This window comes from Pelodiscus sinensis, chromosome 14 (assembly GCF_052426305.1).
Source record: "Pelodiscus sinensis isolate ZL-2025 chromosome 14, ASM5242630v1, whole genome shotgun sequence".
Taxonomy (NCBI): domain Eukaryota; kingdom Metazoa; phylum Chordata; order Testudines; family Trionychidae; genus Pelodiscus; species Pelodiscus sinensis.
In genome coordinates, this window is record NC_143065.1 from 33,417,037 (window position 1) to 33,430,647 (window position 13,611).

The following is a 13,611-nucleotide window of genomic DNA, read 5'->3' on the forward strand; positions in this document are numbered from 1 at the left end:
TGATCTATAATGGTGAAAATGCTGGAGAGTAGTTTTTAAAAGGAGCTATCTCTTGCTATTAGAACTCTGGAGCTGGTGATAATGTAAAAGCAAATGAGGATTAGAAGGAAGAGTGTCATGCATATGAAGCACTTGCTTTAGAATAAGAGCTTGTCAGGGGCATAGAAAGCAGTATGGGGGTGGATTTGCATTCTCATTAATTGTTTGCATAACTTGTTTTTGGCACGGTGGCTCTTAGCGGTGGAAGGTCCATGTGTTTTCAGACACTAAAAGCAAGTGCTTTCATCAGGGCATGACAAGGAACTACATGGGGGCTGGGCCCTCAGCTGTGGTGGCTCATTGTGCCTCTGCCAACAGAGCTTCACATTCTCCGAGGATCTGGCTTAGTTGTCTGCAGCTCGCTTTTTTGCTGGGGCTCGTGTTCAAACAAACGTCTGCATGTTGCTTTCTCTTTGCCTAGGCCTCCATTCTGTGCCTCTCACCATGGAATCAGAATTCATCCTGCCCTCCCCCCCCCCCCATCTCCTGACTGGAACATCTAATGCTTCTGGTCTTGCTCCTATGAGTCTCTAAGGCAGGTGGCACTAGGAAAAAGTCCCCAGGATCCAGAAACTAGAGTGAATTGTAAAGCTTGTAGCCTGGGATGAGGGGCGGCAGGTTTGTATAATTTTTGGTGGTGCGCAGAATGGGTCTAGTCCCCTCCCCACCCACCTACCTACCTACCTGCCCTGTAAGCCGATACATATTTTATTAAATAATGTAAAAATGGACTGGACACCATAAGAGTTTGTTTCCCTTTATTGCACAATGTCACTATTGTAAGAAAAAAATATTTAGCTTGTTTGGATGTGCCACTGTGGCACCCAAGTTATTAATAAATACCTTATAAACCTCTACCCTTTCTCTCTGCTGCCATGTCTCCGCCCCGTGCTCCATCAGCTCCCCTGGTGCCTGCTGCCCCCCAACCCCTCACCCTCCTCTGCTGTCCTGACTCAGACTCCTGCCCTTCTCACTGCCCTCAGCCCTCCTGAGACCTGCCTCCCTCCACTAGCCCTTCTCTCCCCGTGCCCACTCCTCCAGTAGCCACACTGATCATGTGAGCCAACCCTCCACCAATGTGCAGGTGTTACCCATATACCTACCTGGTGTGGTTCACTATCCTATGTAGTTGCACTTAGATCACTTACAGGCTGGGGGACGGGGGGCAAATCCAGCCCCCAGCTTGCCTGGATCCAGCCTGTGAAGCTCAGGGCTCCCCTCCCCTGCACTGGGGAGCCTGTGCTGGAGTACCAGTCCCCTACTGTCCCACCATGGGGCTGGGGCACACAAAATGTATTAGACTGGGCCCCTCTAGGCTCTGGTGTGCAAGGGGAATGTCTTTTCTGCTTCTCAGTCAGGTGCCACATCAATGAGGGTTTTTTGTGTGCAGCCCCCCCACCTTCCCCCCGGATTTTGCTGTGGGTCAGTGGTCCCAGACACAAAATAGGTTCCCCTGCCTTGACTTACAGAGAGCGAGTTTGCTCTACAGCCTTAGCTGAGAGCCAGCTGGCTTTTAGCTCAAGCTGTAGAGGCTCATGCAGTAAGCTCCAGAGGTCCTGTCTGTGTTACACAGGGAGCCGTAGGTTTGCTCGAATCCTTGCCTGGTGCCTGAGACTTGTGCATGGGGCGGGGGCTGTCGTGGCAGGGCCAGGCTGCTGTGGGTCTGCCGGGGATGGCAGGGGTGGAGGAGCTGGGGTCCTGCAGTTGGTGCCCAGGACTGGGTGTGCGGGTGGATGGGGCTGGCAGCCTCAGCCCCACAGCTGGATCCTTCTTGCCGCACCCCGGAAAGGGCTGCGGAGGGCACCCCCCCGTCATGCTAAGAGCAGCTGCTGGGACTCACTCCGCGAAGCCGGAGAGGCTGCGCCAGCGGCATCGCCCGCTGGCTCCTGGATTGGCCAGCGCCGCTCGCCCGGGCCCAAGCCCCCTGCCTGTCCCGCGCGCAGCCACTCCCCGCCCGCCCCCGGGGCGCCGCAGGAGGGGGGAGCGCGCTGGGCTGGAGAGAGACGGCGGCGCTGCCAGCCCGTGCGCAGCGGAGGGAGGGAGGCAGGGCGCGCGGCGGCGGAGGGGGGAGGCAGGGGCCGGCCGCTGCCGCTGTGATTGACACACCCCGCGCCGGCAGAGGAGGAGCGGGGCGAGCAGCCGGGCAGGCAGGAGCCCCGCCATCCCCGTTGCAGCCCGGCAGCGGCTGGGCGCTGGACGCGGCGGCGGCAGGATGCAGGGGAAGAAGCCCGGGGGCTCGGCGGGCGGCGGCGGGGAGCTGCAGGGGGACGAGGCGCAGCGGAACAAGAAGCGGAAAAAGAAGGTTTCTTGCTTCTCCAACATCAAGATCTTCCTGGTGTCCGAGTGCGCCCTGATGCTGGCCCAGGGCACCGTGGGCGCCTACCTGGTGAGTGTGCGCCGGCGGGGAGGGGGGTCAGGGCAGGCCCGGGGGCAGCAGGATCCGCGTCCCCCCGCCGTGTGCTCAGCCAGGGCTGCAGAGGGGCTGGAGGGCGCCTAGCCTTGCGGAGGGTGCCTGGAGGCATCAGCCGGCCAGGAGCTCCTCAGGTGGCCCGATTCGGGCTTCTCACCGGAGAGCCGAGCCGGGCAGCGGTGCCCTGCCCCCAGCGTGACCCAGCCCTAGCCCCGGCCGTGCGCCCCTGGCCGCAGATTCAGGGCACTTCGCCGCTGCCTCTTCTCCCCCCCCCGCGGTGGGAGCCGCACTCCACAGACCAGCTGGATGCGGTGAAGTGTGTGGCCCAGATCTGTGGGTCCCCCCCCCGCTTGTTTCCCCTCTCATGGAAAGCCACCTTCCCCTGCCTGGCTAAAGTTACAGCACCTGCGAAGCAGCTGCAAGTTGCTGCACTTTCGCCTGCTCGTGCGGAAAGGCAAATCTCCCATCGGCTGGAGGCTGCAATACGAGGGGACGAGGAAGGCGCTTTCCTTGTACCCACAGCAACGTGGCTTGCACAGCCCCGCGGGAGCAGATTGAGCTGTGTGTTGAGCCGTGCCACGCGGGGCTGTTGTAAGTGACTCAGCACTGCCGAGGGGCTACCCTTCTGCTGCCTGGCTAACGCGAGGGAGAGGGGCGGGGGCTGGCTTCCACACCCGAGCGCATTTCATGGGCATGCAGACGAGGTTGACAGGGCAGCTGGCCGGGACCTGAGATCGAATGTCACGGTGCCCGAGTTGTGTTGAATAGCTACGAAGCAGATAGGATAAGGGGGTTTATTCCATCTCCTCCGTGCTACTAATATCCCCTGTGCTAGTCAAGTGATACACTGCTAGTGCAACCCCCTCCCCCCATACAACTTCACTGTTAAGTAAAGGTGCTGTAGATGGTGGATCAAAAAAGCTACATAATGAGGCGTGTTCTAATGGGAAGATTCAAAACTCACTGTGTCCTGCTGTTACAGGCAGAGGTCATAGTAAAAAGTGAGAAAATGATGTACATAAAACTTAGTTTGCTTTCTGCCTTAACAACTTATACCTCTATAGAAACATCCACCGCTTGTATAGGGGTAGGGACAGCCTCCAAAAATGAAGGTGTTCTCTTAGGCTGTGTAAATAGGAGTGGGATTTTTAAAAACATCCTATGTGATTTAGGAGCATAGCTCCAATTGAAAGCCACAGAGCTTGTATCTAAATAGGTTCTTGAAAATCTCGCTCATCCCACACAGTATGGTAGACAGTATGTACCTTAAAGTGAAATGTAACTTTAATAAGCACCTTAATACACCTTATCATATTAAATACAAATTGCAGTTGTTTCCATATAATAATACATGTAGCTATAAATATGTATAATTAAATGCAACACATTGTGAATTTAGGAATACAATTATATTACATGAGCTTCTATGGCTGTTTAATTTTTTAAGTGACAGATTGTGCCATGCTTTACTCACATTGAGTAATATCTTACTCTCTGGGTAGGTACCCTGATATCCGTGAGAGCTACTTGAAAGTGTAAATGAGTGAGGCAGAAGTTGATGCTAAACTAATAAACCAAGGAATAAGATACCACAGAGATGTTCTTGCCTTCAGTGGCACCCTAGTGGCAGCGGTATAGATAAGTTATATGAATTTTTATTATCTTAGGGATTTATGCTGCTACCCATCACTGTAGTATGTGACGCTGACGTGTAAAATCAGTAGCAACAGTGATGTTTTGGTTGGAATTCAGGGAGCCTGGTGCCTCTGTCTTTTGGGGATATAAATTCTGCATAGGCCTTGCTAAACTTTACTCTTCTCCATCTCTAACAGCACGATAGACTCAGACTTTATCTTGTACAGTGGAACATCCTGCAATAACTCCTATCCAGATCTAGAAACTGCAATGGACAACTGGCCAATGAAAAGTGCCACTTTGTGCATTAATGCCAGTGGTTAGAGTTGCTGTTTTCATTTGTCACTTATTGTTCATCCTCAACAAACACCACACAGTCTTTAATATGGCTAACAGATACAAATATGGAATTATGTTTGAGCAATGTATAAATGGCTGTGTCTACACTAGCATTTCCCCAGATGGGCTCCCCCCTGTGAGGCTGAACTTGTCCCTAAGCAATAGTGGGGAAAGTTTTGTAAAAGACTTATGTCAAGGCCGAAGATTCGTTGACCCAAAACCAGCTCTCAGTAACAGTGGTGGAAAATCTGGTGTAACGACGTTGAAATCAATGGAAATACTACAGAATTGCACAGATGTGACTGGGAACAGAATTTAACTCATTAGAACTACTCATAGGAGTGAGCTATTTGTATGAGCACTGAGTGACATCTCTGGCTGAGAGGGAAGCATGTGAGAACAGAGAAGGAAAAACAAAACAGGGAAATGCTATGTGGTATAATTACAATACGTAAGTACTGCTGGGATGTTGACTAAAGTCCTTATTTTGCCATGTTAGAAATAACCAAAATAATGCATTCATGGTTCCATTTTGCTTGACAACATAACTTTGGAGATTTGTAACTCCTATGGGGTAGGAGGAGATGTGACAGACTGGCTTGCTCAGAGTTCATTTCTGCTGAGCCGTGCACACGATGAGGATGACTGGAAAACTTAACTTCTGAAAAAAGGGGTTGGGGAAGCTTTCCAGTTAGGCCTGACTGTATAACTCATTCTTGGCTGTGTTTTGCTTTGACATTACGGAATTTGCTAGTGGTCACTGGTTTCTTAGGAAAATAAAAAACTTTTTACATGTGTGCAGATTCTGCACGTGTATTATCTAGTCTTATTTACATACCCACACAAGCAGGCACCGTGTGCATACATGCACTGTAGCTGGTGTGCTCTTGGGTTTGGGGTCTCTTGTCTTTTGTGTGTGTGTAAAACACCGAGAATGGCTGATACTATATTAATCATCTATATCGCTCCACCTGCTCTGTTCAGTGACAAAATACCCCGTGCCTCCAATAGTAGATGTGTATGTTTAATCAGCATGTCTCTTTGAGAATATATGTGAAATCTTACGGAAAATTTGATGATCATTACTTTCCAGAGCATTTGTCAATTACACTGCACTTGTCTGCTGAAATTTACATATGTTGAAATGACTCTGTGTATCTATCCTTATTATAAGCCTGTTTTGCATAGCCTATGCAAATGAAAACCTATGCTGCATGCTTAATTTCTGAGGCTGGTGTATGCTCCCTCTGATTTGCAAGTTCTCTGAAAAAATTGTTTATACTCCTCTTTTGTGTAGTCCAATTGTCCTGTGTCCTTTCTGAAAACAGAATTTATTGGTAATTCTAGTGACAGTGGTGAAAGCACAGCTCATCAGCTGCAGGCTTTTCTGCGGCAGAAGGTTTGCCAACAAGTTGCTCAAGATTTTAAGCAGCAAGTTGAAAAGCTGGGATTTTTTTTTCTTTTTCTGCAGTACAGGTGACGAGATTTACTATCTTTACTTGCGGGCATGGCGAATCAAGTGCCAATGGCACGAGCAATGAAAGGCTGAAGCCAAGATCGTTCAAACGAATGCAGCAGGATGATCAGTCATGCTGGCCATGTACTGTGACAGTGATTTAAATTAAGCTGATTCAGATGCCTTGGCAATAGTTATGTCCCTGAACTCTTACTTTCATTTTATTTTGGAATATTTTAAGTGGAGATAATGCAGAAAGTGCATCTGATGGGTGATCACCAAGATGTTTTATTTCCCTGCCACTCAAATCCCTGCTTAAATGGCAGTGGATTCCTTGCTTTAGCATAAGAGTAGAGATCTCTTTGACAGCCACAGTCTGTGAAGCAGGAATACAATTTAATTTTCTCTCCTCTGCCTTTAGCCTCGGATCGCTCCAGTGCAAACTGACCTAGTTGCGAGGACATAACATCTGCTGAAGTCAAGGGCCGTTTAGATAACGGGCATGCATATGGGAAATACGTTAGGAAAATACTGTGATTTTCTGCACCTGTTTTTACAGGGATCTACTGAGATGTCTGTTTGCTACAAACAGCTTTGAATGCAGCTATTCATGTGTTTTTTTGCCAAGTGATGGAGGAGGATTTGGCTTGGATAAAGGATGCAAAGGAAAAAATAATACTACTGGAACTTCTTAGTATGTTGGCACTCACATAGAACTGAATAAAAAAAACATTGTTTCTTGAAAGAAAACTTTATAAGACTATACTCAGCTCCCTCTGCAAAGCTTTACCATACAATAAATATTAGCTGGAGCTGGCAACAGGCCCCCTTAATATAGATGCAAAAATGAGTGTCCTTTAAGGTCTCTATGAGATTGGAATGTGCTTGAATTTGGTTTCTGAGGCAGTATTCAATCTGGTCTTATTTTTATCTAGAAGTATGTTGCAAAGCTTTTTAAATGCCGAATTCAAGAAGAAATAATCGTCCAAATGATTCCAACAGCAGTAAACACAGTAAAAAAGCCCATCAGCCAACTCTGATACACAAATACAGTTCCTAGCATAACGGACTAGCATAACTGAGCTAGCTCCAGCATCTTTTCCTTGCTTTACCCTCCTCCTTCCCAGAAGAGTAGAAAATATGATACTAGTTATGCATTTATTTTACTGTGTGTGACCAACAAAAAAGAGCCCAGTGATGCAGTCATGCTTCAGCAGAACTTAAAGATAAAACTTCTGTGGGAGGAGAATCTGAATGCTGTTCTTCATTAGATATTTCTTAGGCATATGTCGATCACACTAGCACTATCATGGTAACAACTAGAAGCCCCAGTTGAAGTTGAAGCCCCATTATGCTTGGTGCAGTATAGACAAATAGTAAGGGGCATTCCCTGTCCTAAAGGGCTTGCAATAGATCCAGACAAGCTCTTCCCCCCCCCCCCCCAACAAAAAAATCAACCCCTGATCAGGATGCTGTACATTTCCAACTTCCTGGTGGGGATGTTCACATCGGGAGTTGGGTCAATTGAAAAGCTTTGGCATTGGAAACCACCACACAGGACTTGCAATATTCTGATCCAGATCTTGGTTTGGATTTTGAACACCCCTAAAATTTGGGAGAGATCATGTTTGGGACTTTTTTTTTTTGTAGCTTGCTACTAATGAATAAGTATGTATATGGGGTAGCACTATAAAGATAATAATGTGTGTCTGCTCTTTGTCTTCTGCAGAATGCATACTTTGATTATGGTTTTTGATTAAATGTGTAAAGGATTAAATGTCTGATCCTATAGCAGGCATTTGGGCTGATTAGTTTCATGAATTTATTTATTTATTTTAAAGTAGAGAAATGCTTAACAGTAGCTTCTGCTGCTGTTTTTCCTTAGGTCACAAAAATACTTTTGATCTCTGGAAGAATGATTCGCTGCTTAAAATTACTAAGATCCATCACAAGACCAAAGTCCTCGACCTCTTGCTTTGTCTTTGGCTAGACTGAGCATCCGAAATACCATTGCCTCACATATGCATGGCAGTTGCCAGTCATGTCTGTGTGCATATTATAAACATAAGCTAGTGGTTTGAAGGGGCCTTGACTTGGGCAAGAAAATGAAGTGGATCCAAGAATCTTGTTCTGACCTTGCTCATGCAGTTTAATTAAATTTGAGAAAGAAGAATTGTGTTGTAAGAGTCCTTTGTGTAAAGGCTGTTTATCCATTGTCAGCCCCTCCTGTGCTAACAACAGTGGTGCTGGAACAATTTTTATGCTGGGATGCTGATGATGGAAGCCAGGTGTTTGCTGGTTGTTGTTGCAGCTTCGCGCCAAGGGGTGCAGTAACTCCCCTAGTTCCAGGAACACGGAATGGTGGGTCACTTGGTCTGCAATGCCCCTCTGTTCTGAGGAAAAAGAGAACTAATCCTCCCCTTCCATGCAAATTGGTCACTGGGTGACAAGTGTCCATTTTGTGGGACTTTCTCTTCTCTCAGCCTCATGTTTTAAAGGCTCAAGAGCCAGATTCTGCTCTTATTGCTGGGTAGATTTGAGAGGAACGCCATTAATTTGGTAAAGTTCTGTGGGTAAACTAGTATGAAATAACTGTTCCCTTATTTAGGCTTTTATGCTGCCTCCAAACCATCCTTTCATCCTATCAAATATAAGCATATTTCATACCCAATTCAAGTAATGCTTAATGAGGCAGATTTGCAGCAAGTGTGAACTCATGTAGCACCAATGATTTAAAACAAATTCAGGTTGCCACTAGATGTGGATTGGCCACGTACATCAACAAATAGCCATACAGCAGTTTGAAACTGATACATGTTATGTGGCAGTACTTTGTACTCTACCTCTCTTCCAAACGCACCTTTTGATTGAAGTAGGTAAGAACGACTATTCTGATTGTCTTGGTGGATGAACAAGATCATGAATCACTGAGGTTTCATAGTTCAGTGGCAGAACAAGAAATAGAATGCAAGAGCCCTGATTCTGAGTCATCCTGCTATAACCATTTGCCATGCTTCCTCTTCATACTGATTATTTGTATTGATCTATCAGAGGTTTTATACTGCTGCACATCATCAGAGTGCCTTCTATGTTAAATCAATACCAACAGTAAAGTCCCTAGTGGAATTCATGGAGTCCCCACTGGTAGCAATATTCCCTCTACTTTTTTTTCCATCTATGTAGGGAATAAATATTGTTATATGCACTGAGGCATGTGCGGATGTGCACCACCAGCAGAAACAGTTGGTACTGGCTGTCGGTGCTGTGGGTGCTCTGCTAATCAGCTGGGCAGCATTGACTCTCTGCTGGGTGGCCACCCAAGCTCTCATCTTCCAGATACTACTACTCAGTGTTGCCTGTAAGTCCCAACTAAAATTCCATAGGACTTTGGTACAGGGACAGATAATCCCTGTAACAAAGACCATAGAATCTATATTGACAAGAGAGACAAAGGCGGGGAGAAGAGTGCAATAATACTTCCTGGGAGACACTGAGCAAGTCATGCTCCTCATCCCTAAAACAGGAAGTGTGTAGCAGCCCTGGGAACTGAATTCAGATTTTCTGAGTCCAGTAGCCAACAATTGTATTTGTTTCCTCGCCCAGCTTGAAACTCTAGTATATGGTGGTGCTATACTTGTATAAATTAAACTGTTCTGAGGATATGGACTGTCTTTTAGCTTGGTTTTTAGAGCATCTGCCATGATAGAGTTGCTAGACTTTCGCACTTCAAATAATCAAAGATTTGAAATGACAGCTTACAGCATAAAAGGAAAACTCCGTAACTAAAGAAAAAGAGTTGTTTGTGTATGGATTGTTTTAATTCTCTGCTGCTTAGGAAACAGAAAAGCAAAATGTGTTTTCCCTGATGATGCCCTTTTCCATTTGGCAATCACCGATCTGATTTCTAATTGACCTTGAAATTAACGTGTCTTTATTTTGTTTTTTACTTTTACCTCATAGATGTCAGCACAATTTTAGGAACAGCATGGGGTGGGCATTTTTTTGTTTGTTTGTTTTCTTTCTGTCATGTCTACATTATTGATGCTATCTCAGCATACTTGCGCCTCTATAACCCCACAGTGCACATGCAGACGACAGCAACGGAACAGATTTTCTGTCACTGTAGGAATTCCACCTCCTTACGCTGCTGTAGCTATACTAATGGAAGCATTTTTCTGTTGACCTAGCTGTGTCTACACAGAAGGTTGGGTTGGCACAGTGATGACATTTGAGGGCATGAGGTTTTTTTTAATGAGTACAATAAATCTGTCAACCTATGTTTTAAGGGTAAACCAAACTTGAGCTAAAAACTATGGGAGTATAGAACTTTATTTAGGTCCTACATAATGAGATTTTTTCCCCTCAGTCCTGCCCTTAGCAACTGAGTGGTTGGGATTTTTTTTTTTAAAGAATGATTTAATTGTCATTGGAAAGCCCTTACATCATAAACAATTTAAATTCCACACTTATATTACTTAATAGCACCTGAAAGTGCTACTGGAAGTGAAAAAATTAAAACATCCAGTTTACTGTCACTCTGTACTTGGGTAATTTTTCTTTTGAGGTTCTTCTACTGCAGCAATCACTGTAGTATGTTAAATAGTGATAGAAATGTAGCCGCAGGAGCAGATGACAGTTTTGCGGGGCCCCGGGCAGCGTAATTCCACGGGGGACCCCCCTTTGCCACGGCGCATGCGCAGTGACGCCATGCGCATGCGCAGCGGTGCCACGGCGCATGCGCGGGGCTTTTTGAAGCGCGGGGCCCGGGGCGGCCACCCCGTTCGCCCTGCCCTATATCCACCCCTGTGTAGCCGTGTTAGTCTGGTGTAGCTGAAACAAAAAAAAAGGACTATGTAGCACTTTGGTATATATGGTTGTACCAATTTTCTTCCACTATTTGATCTGAGGAAGTGGGTCTGGCCCACGAAAGCTCATCACCTAATAAACCATCTTGTTAGTCTTTAAAGTGCTACATAGTCCTGTTTTTTGTAGTATGTTAAGTAAGTCAGTCAGATTCTTTTTCAAGGGCCTAGTGTGTTTGCATTTATTTCTGACACTGTAAATGGGAGGGGCTTTTGTAAAACAAATCTGGCTGTTTTTATCAAGGGAGAGGGAAGGTAATAGAAATATTTTAGTTAGAATACAAATTAAACTCTGGGCCAAGATACAATTTATGCCCACCCTTTATACCTGGAGCATGTTCCCTTGAAGAGTTTATATATATATATATATAATGACTTGTAGTGCCTAGCAGCCCCAGTTATGGGTCCTATTGTACAGAACAAAAGTACATTTCAGAGTAATGTCCAATAGCCTAATTTTTTTTGTCTAAAGTACCTCGTGTGTTCTCCCTTTTAATTCTAGATTTGGCATATAAAGGTCACATATGACTAGGCTTGGGAGGATTAGATTTTTGTCAGTAAATATCAGTAAACATTGATTTCACCATATGTACACAAACTGATAAACATGGATACATTGAAATTTCAAATAGAAAAAAAATGCTGTTTGAAAATTTAGTTTGATTTCAGCCTTTTTCACAATATTTACATTGTATATTTTTGGAGTGTTATTGACACCGTTTTGTTTTGATGGTTCTAAAACTTTGAATGTATGATTTAGAGCTTCTGTTACTGAACTGTTAGATTTCCCCCAATGTCTGACCCCCCCACACACCATAATTTCCCGTCACTGTGGATTTTATGGAAATATCAATATCAGTTGGAATTAAAAACACCTGCCAGATGTAGATACAAGCATAGATGGTGATGTGTTATATTTTACTTGTGTGTGAGAACACTTGAAATAACAAATGTTGTACTATAACATTTGATCAGAAGATGGATATTTTGGCTTTCACAGTTTCTGTTTTTCTATATTTCTAGGATTCCCAGGTACCAGGTTTTAGCTCCACCCCCAGAACACCCCCACCTAGCCACAGCTCTCACCGCCCTCCCTCCCCCGCATCCCAAACTCCTCATCCCTGGAGTTCTCAACCCCTTTTTGTACCCCAAACTTCTGCCCCAGAATGGAGCTCCTTCCCACACCTGAACCCCTTATTTCTGACCTCAATTTAGCTGGCACCCTTGCTGGAGCCCTCATACCCTCCCACACCCCAGCACTGTGGTCCAGCCTGTTGAAATGAGCAATTGACTGAGGGTGGGAAAGAGCAAGTGATGGAGGGAGGGGAGATGGAGGGAGTGGGTTTGGGGCCTTGGAATGAGGCAGGGCAGGACCCCAGAGAAGAGGTGGAGCAAGGATGTTTGGTTTTCTGTAACAGCGGCTACGGACACCATTCCTGCCCATCCTGGCTAATAGCCATCGATGGACCAATCCTCCATGAATTTCTCTAGCTCTTTTTTGAACTCCGTTATAGTCTTGTCCTTCACAGCATCCTCTGGCAAGGAGTTCCGCAGGTTGACCATGCATTGTATGAAGAAATACTTCCTTTTATTTGTTTTTAACCTGCTACGCATTAATTTCATTTGGTGACCCCTAGCTGAACACCTAAATAATGGGAGGGCAGAAAAAAGCAGGGACAACTATGCTTGATATGGTGCTTAGATTTATTGTGACAAGTTGCTGGATTCACATTTCTGTATGAAAGGTCAGGCTAGGGCTCTACATTTCATGTAGCTTTCACATTTGCTTTACTACTTCCATTCTGTGAGGGAGCAATGAAATGAGAAAATCCTGTGCGACACAGGTTTACAGCCCATCGTGTTCAACAATGAATGTGTTTTTCATTGAGCTCCAACAGGAACAGTCCTGCAAATGCCTTTTTGAAAGGATGTGAATTAGCTGCTACTTCTGGCCTCTCACCCGCAGAATGTAAATTGGCATGGCATGGCCGGAGGACTGGCACATTGCTGAGTGTCATTATTACAGAGGAGTTAGGGCCCACTTTCACAGGCTTGACTCAGGCGTGAAGACTATGGAAGGTTTGGCCTGAGTGCAGCAGCAGGAAGAATCCTCACTGTTGCCTATTTGGATGAAAAGGGCAAAACAGGAATAGAGTGCCATGCTCTGCATTTTTTCCTACTTTTAAAGAGACCCTGTGCTATTAGCAGGCACTGCTATCCGCTTACTTTGTTTGTCTTATCTATTTGCAAATATTGTGTAATCTCATTTTGAGTTTTTTTTTTTTAATCTGCTCCTTTTACTTATAAGGCCAGCAGTTGTGCATGATCTGGTGGTGGGCAGGGGATGGGCAAAAGACTGGCTGTGGCCCACAGAAGCCCTACTGCTCCCTCGCCCACAGGCCAGTCAGGGCTTGGGCATGGGGGAGTGCACAAAGTCTCCTGCCCTGCCAGGGGTGCACGGTGCTTAGTCAACCACCAAGCAGGACAGGGGTGGGGAGCGAGAGACTTCCCATACTCCCTGGGCCCTGATTGACCCGGGGGTGGGGGAAGCACACAAAATCTCCTCCCACTGCCAGGGGCGCGGGTGCCTAGAGAGAACCGTCAGCTGTTCAGAATAGCTGGTGGTTCTCTTTGTGAGGAAACAGGACAAAGACTTTATGTGCGCCTTTTAATCTGCCAGTCAGGGTCTCTGGGCAGGGAAGCACGGATGTGTGCTGGCCCTGCCCTTTCCGCCCGTGGCCCCCACGTCTAAAATTATTGCCCACCCCTGTCCTATAGCATCAGAGAGTGCTCCGGCCAAAGCTCATGGAGTCCCTACAAGTAACAAACCAGTTCTTACAAGCAGAACAGTGTGAATAACTTATATTTTT

At 46.0% G+C, this 13,611-nt stretch overlaps 1 protein-coding gene across 3 annotated transcripts in view; it reads left to right on the top strand.

The window, feature by feature from the left end:
* The first annotated feature begins 1,896 nt into the window (after positions 1-1,896).
* SLCO3A1 (solute carrier organic anion transporter family member 3A1) overlaps positions 1,897-13,611 on the top strand; it is a 285,388-nt gene continuing 273,673 nt past the window's right edge. The window contains exon 1 of one of the 3 annotated variants that reach the window (XM_075897022.2): positions 1,897-2,425. In XM_075897022.2, the coding sequence (XP_075753137.1) occupies positions 2,252-2,425 (174 nt within the window). In that variant the 5' untranslated portion in view covers positions 1,897-2,251. The remainder of the gene's footprint in view (positions 2,426-13,611) is intronic. The other 2 variants (XM_075897019.2, XM_075897020.2) reach the window with 2 other exon arrangements.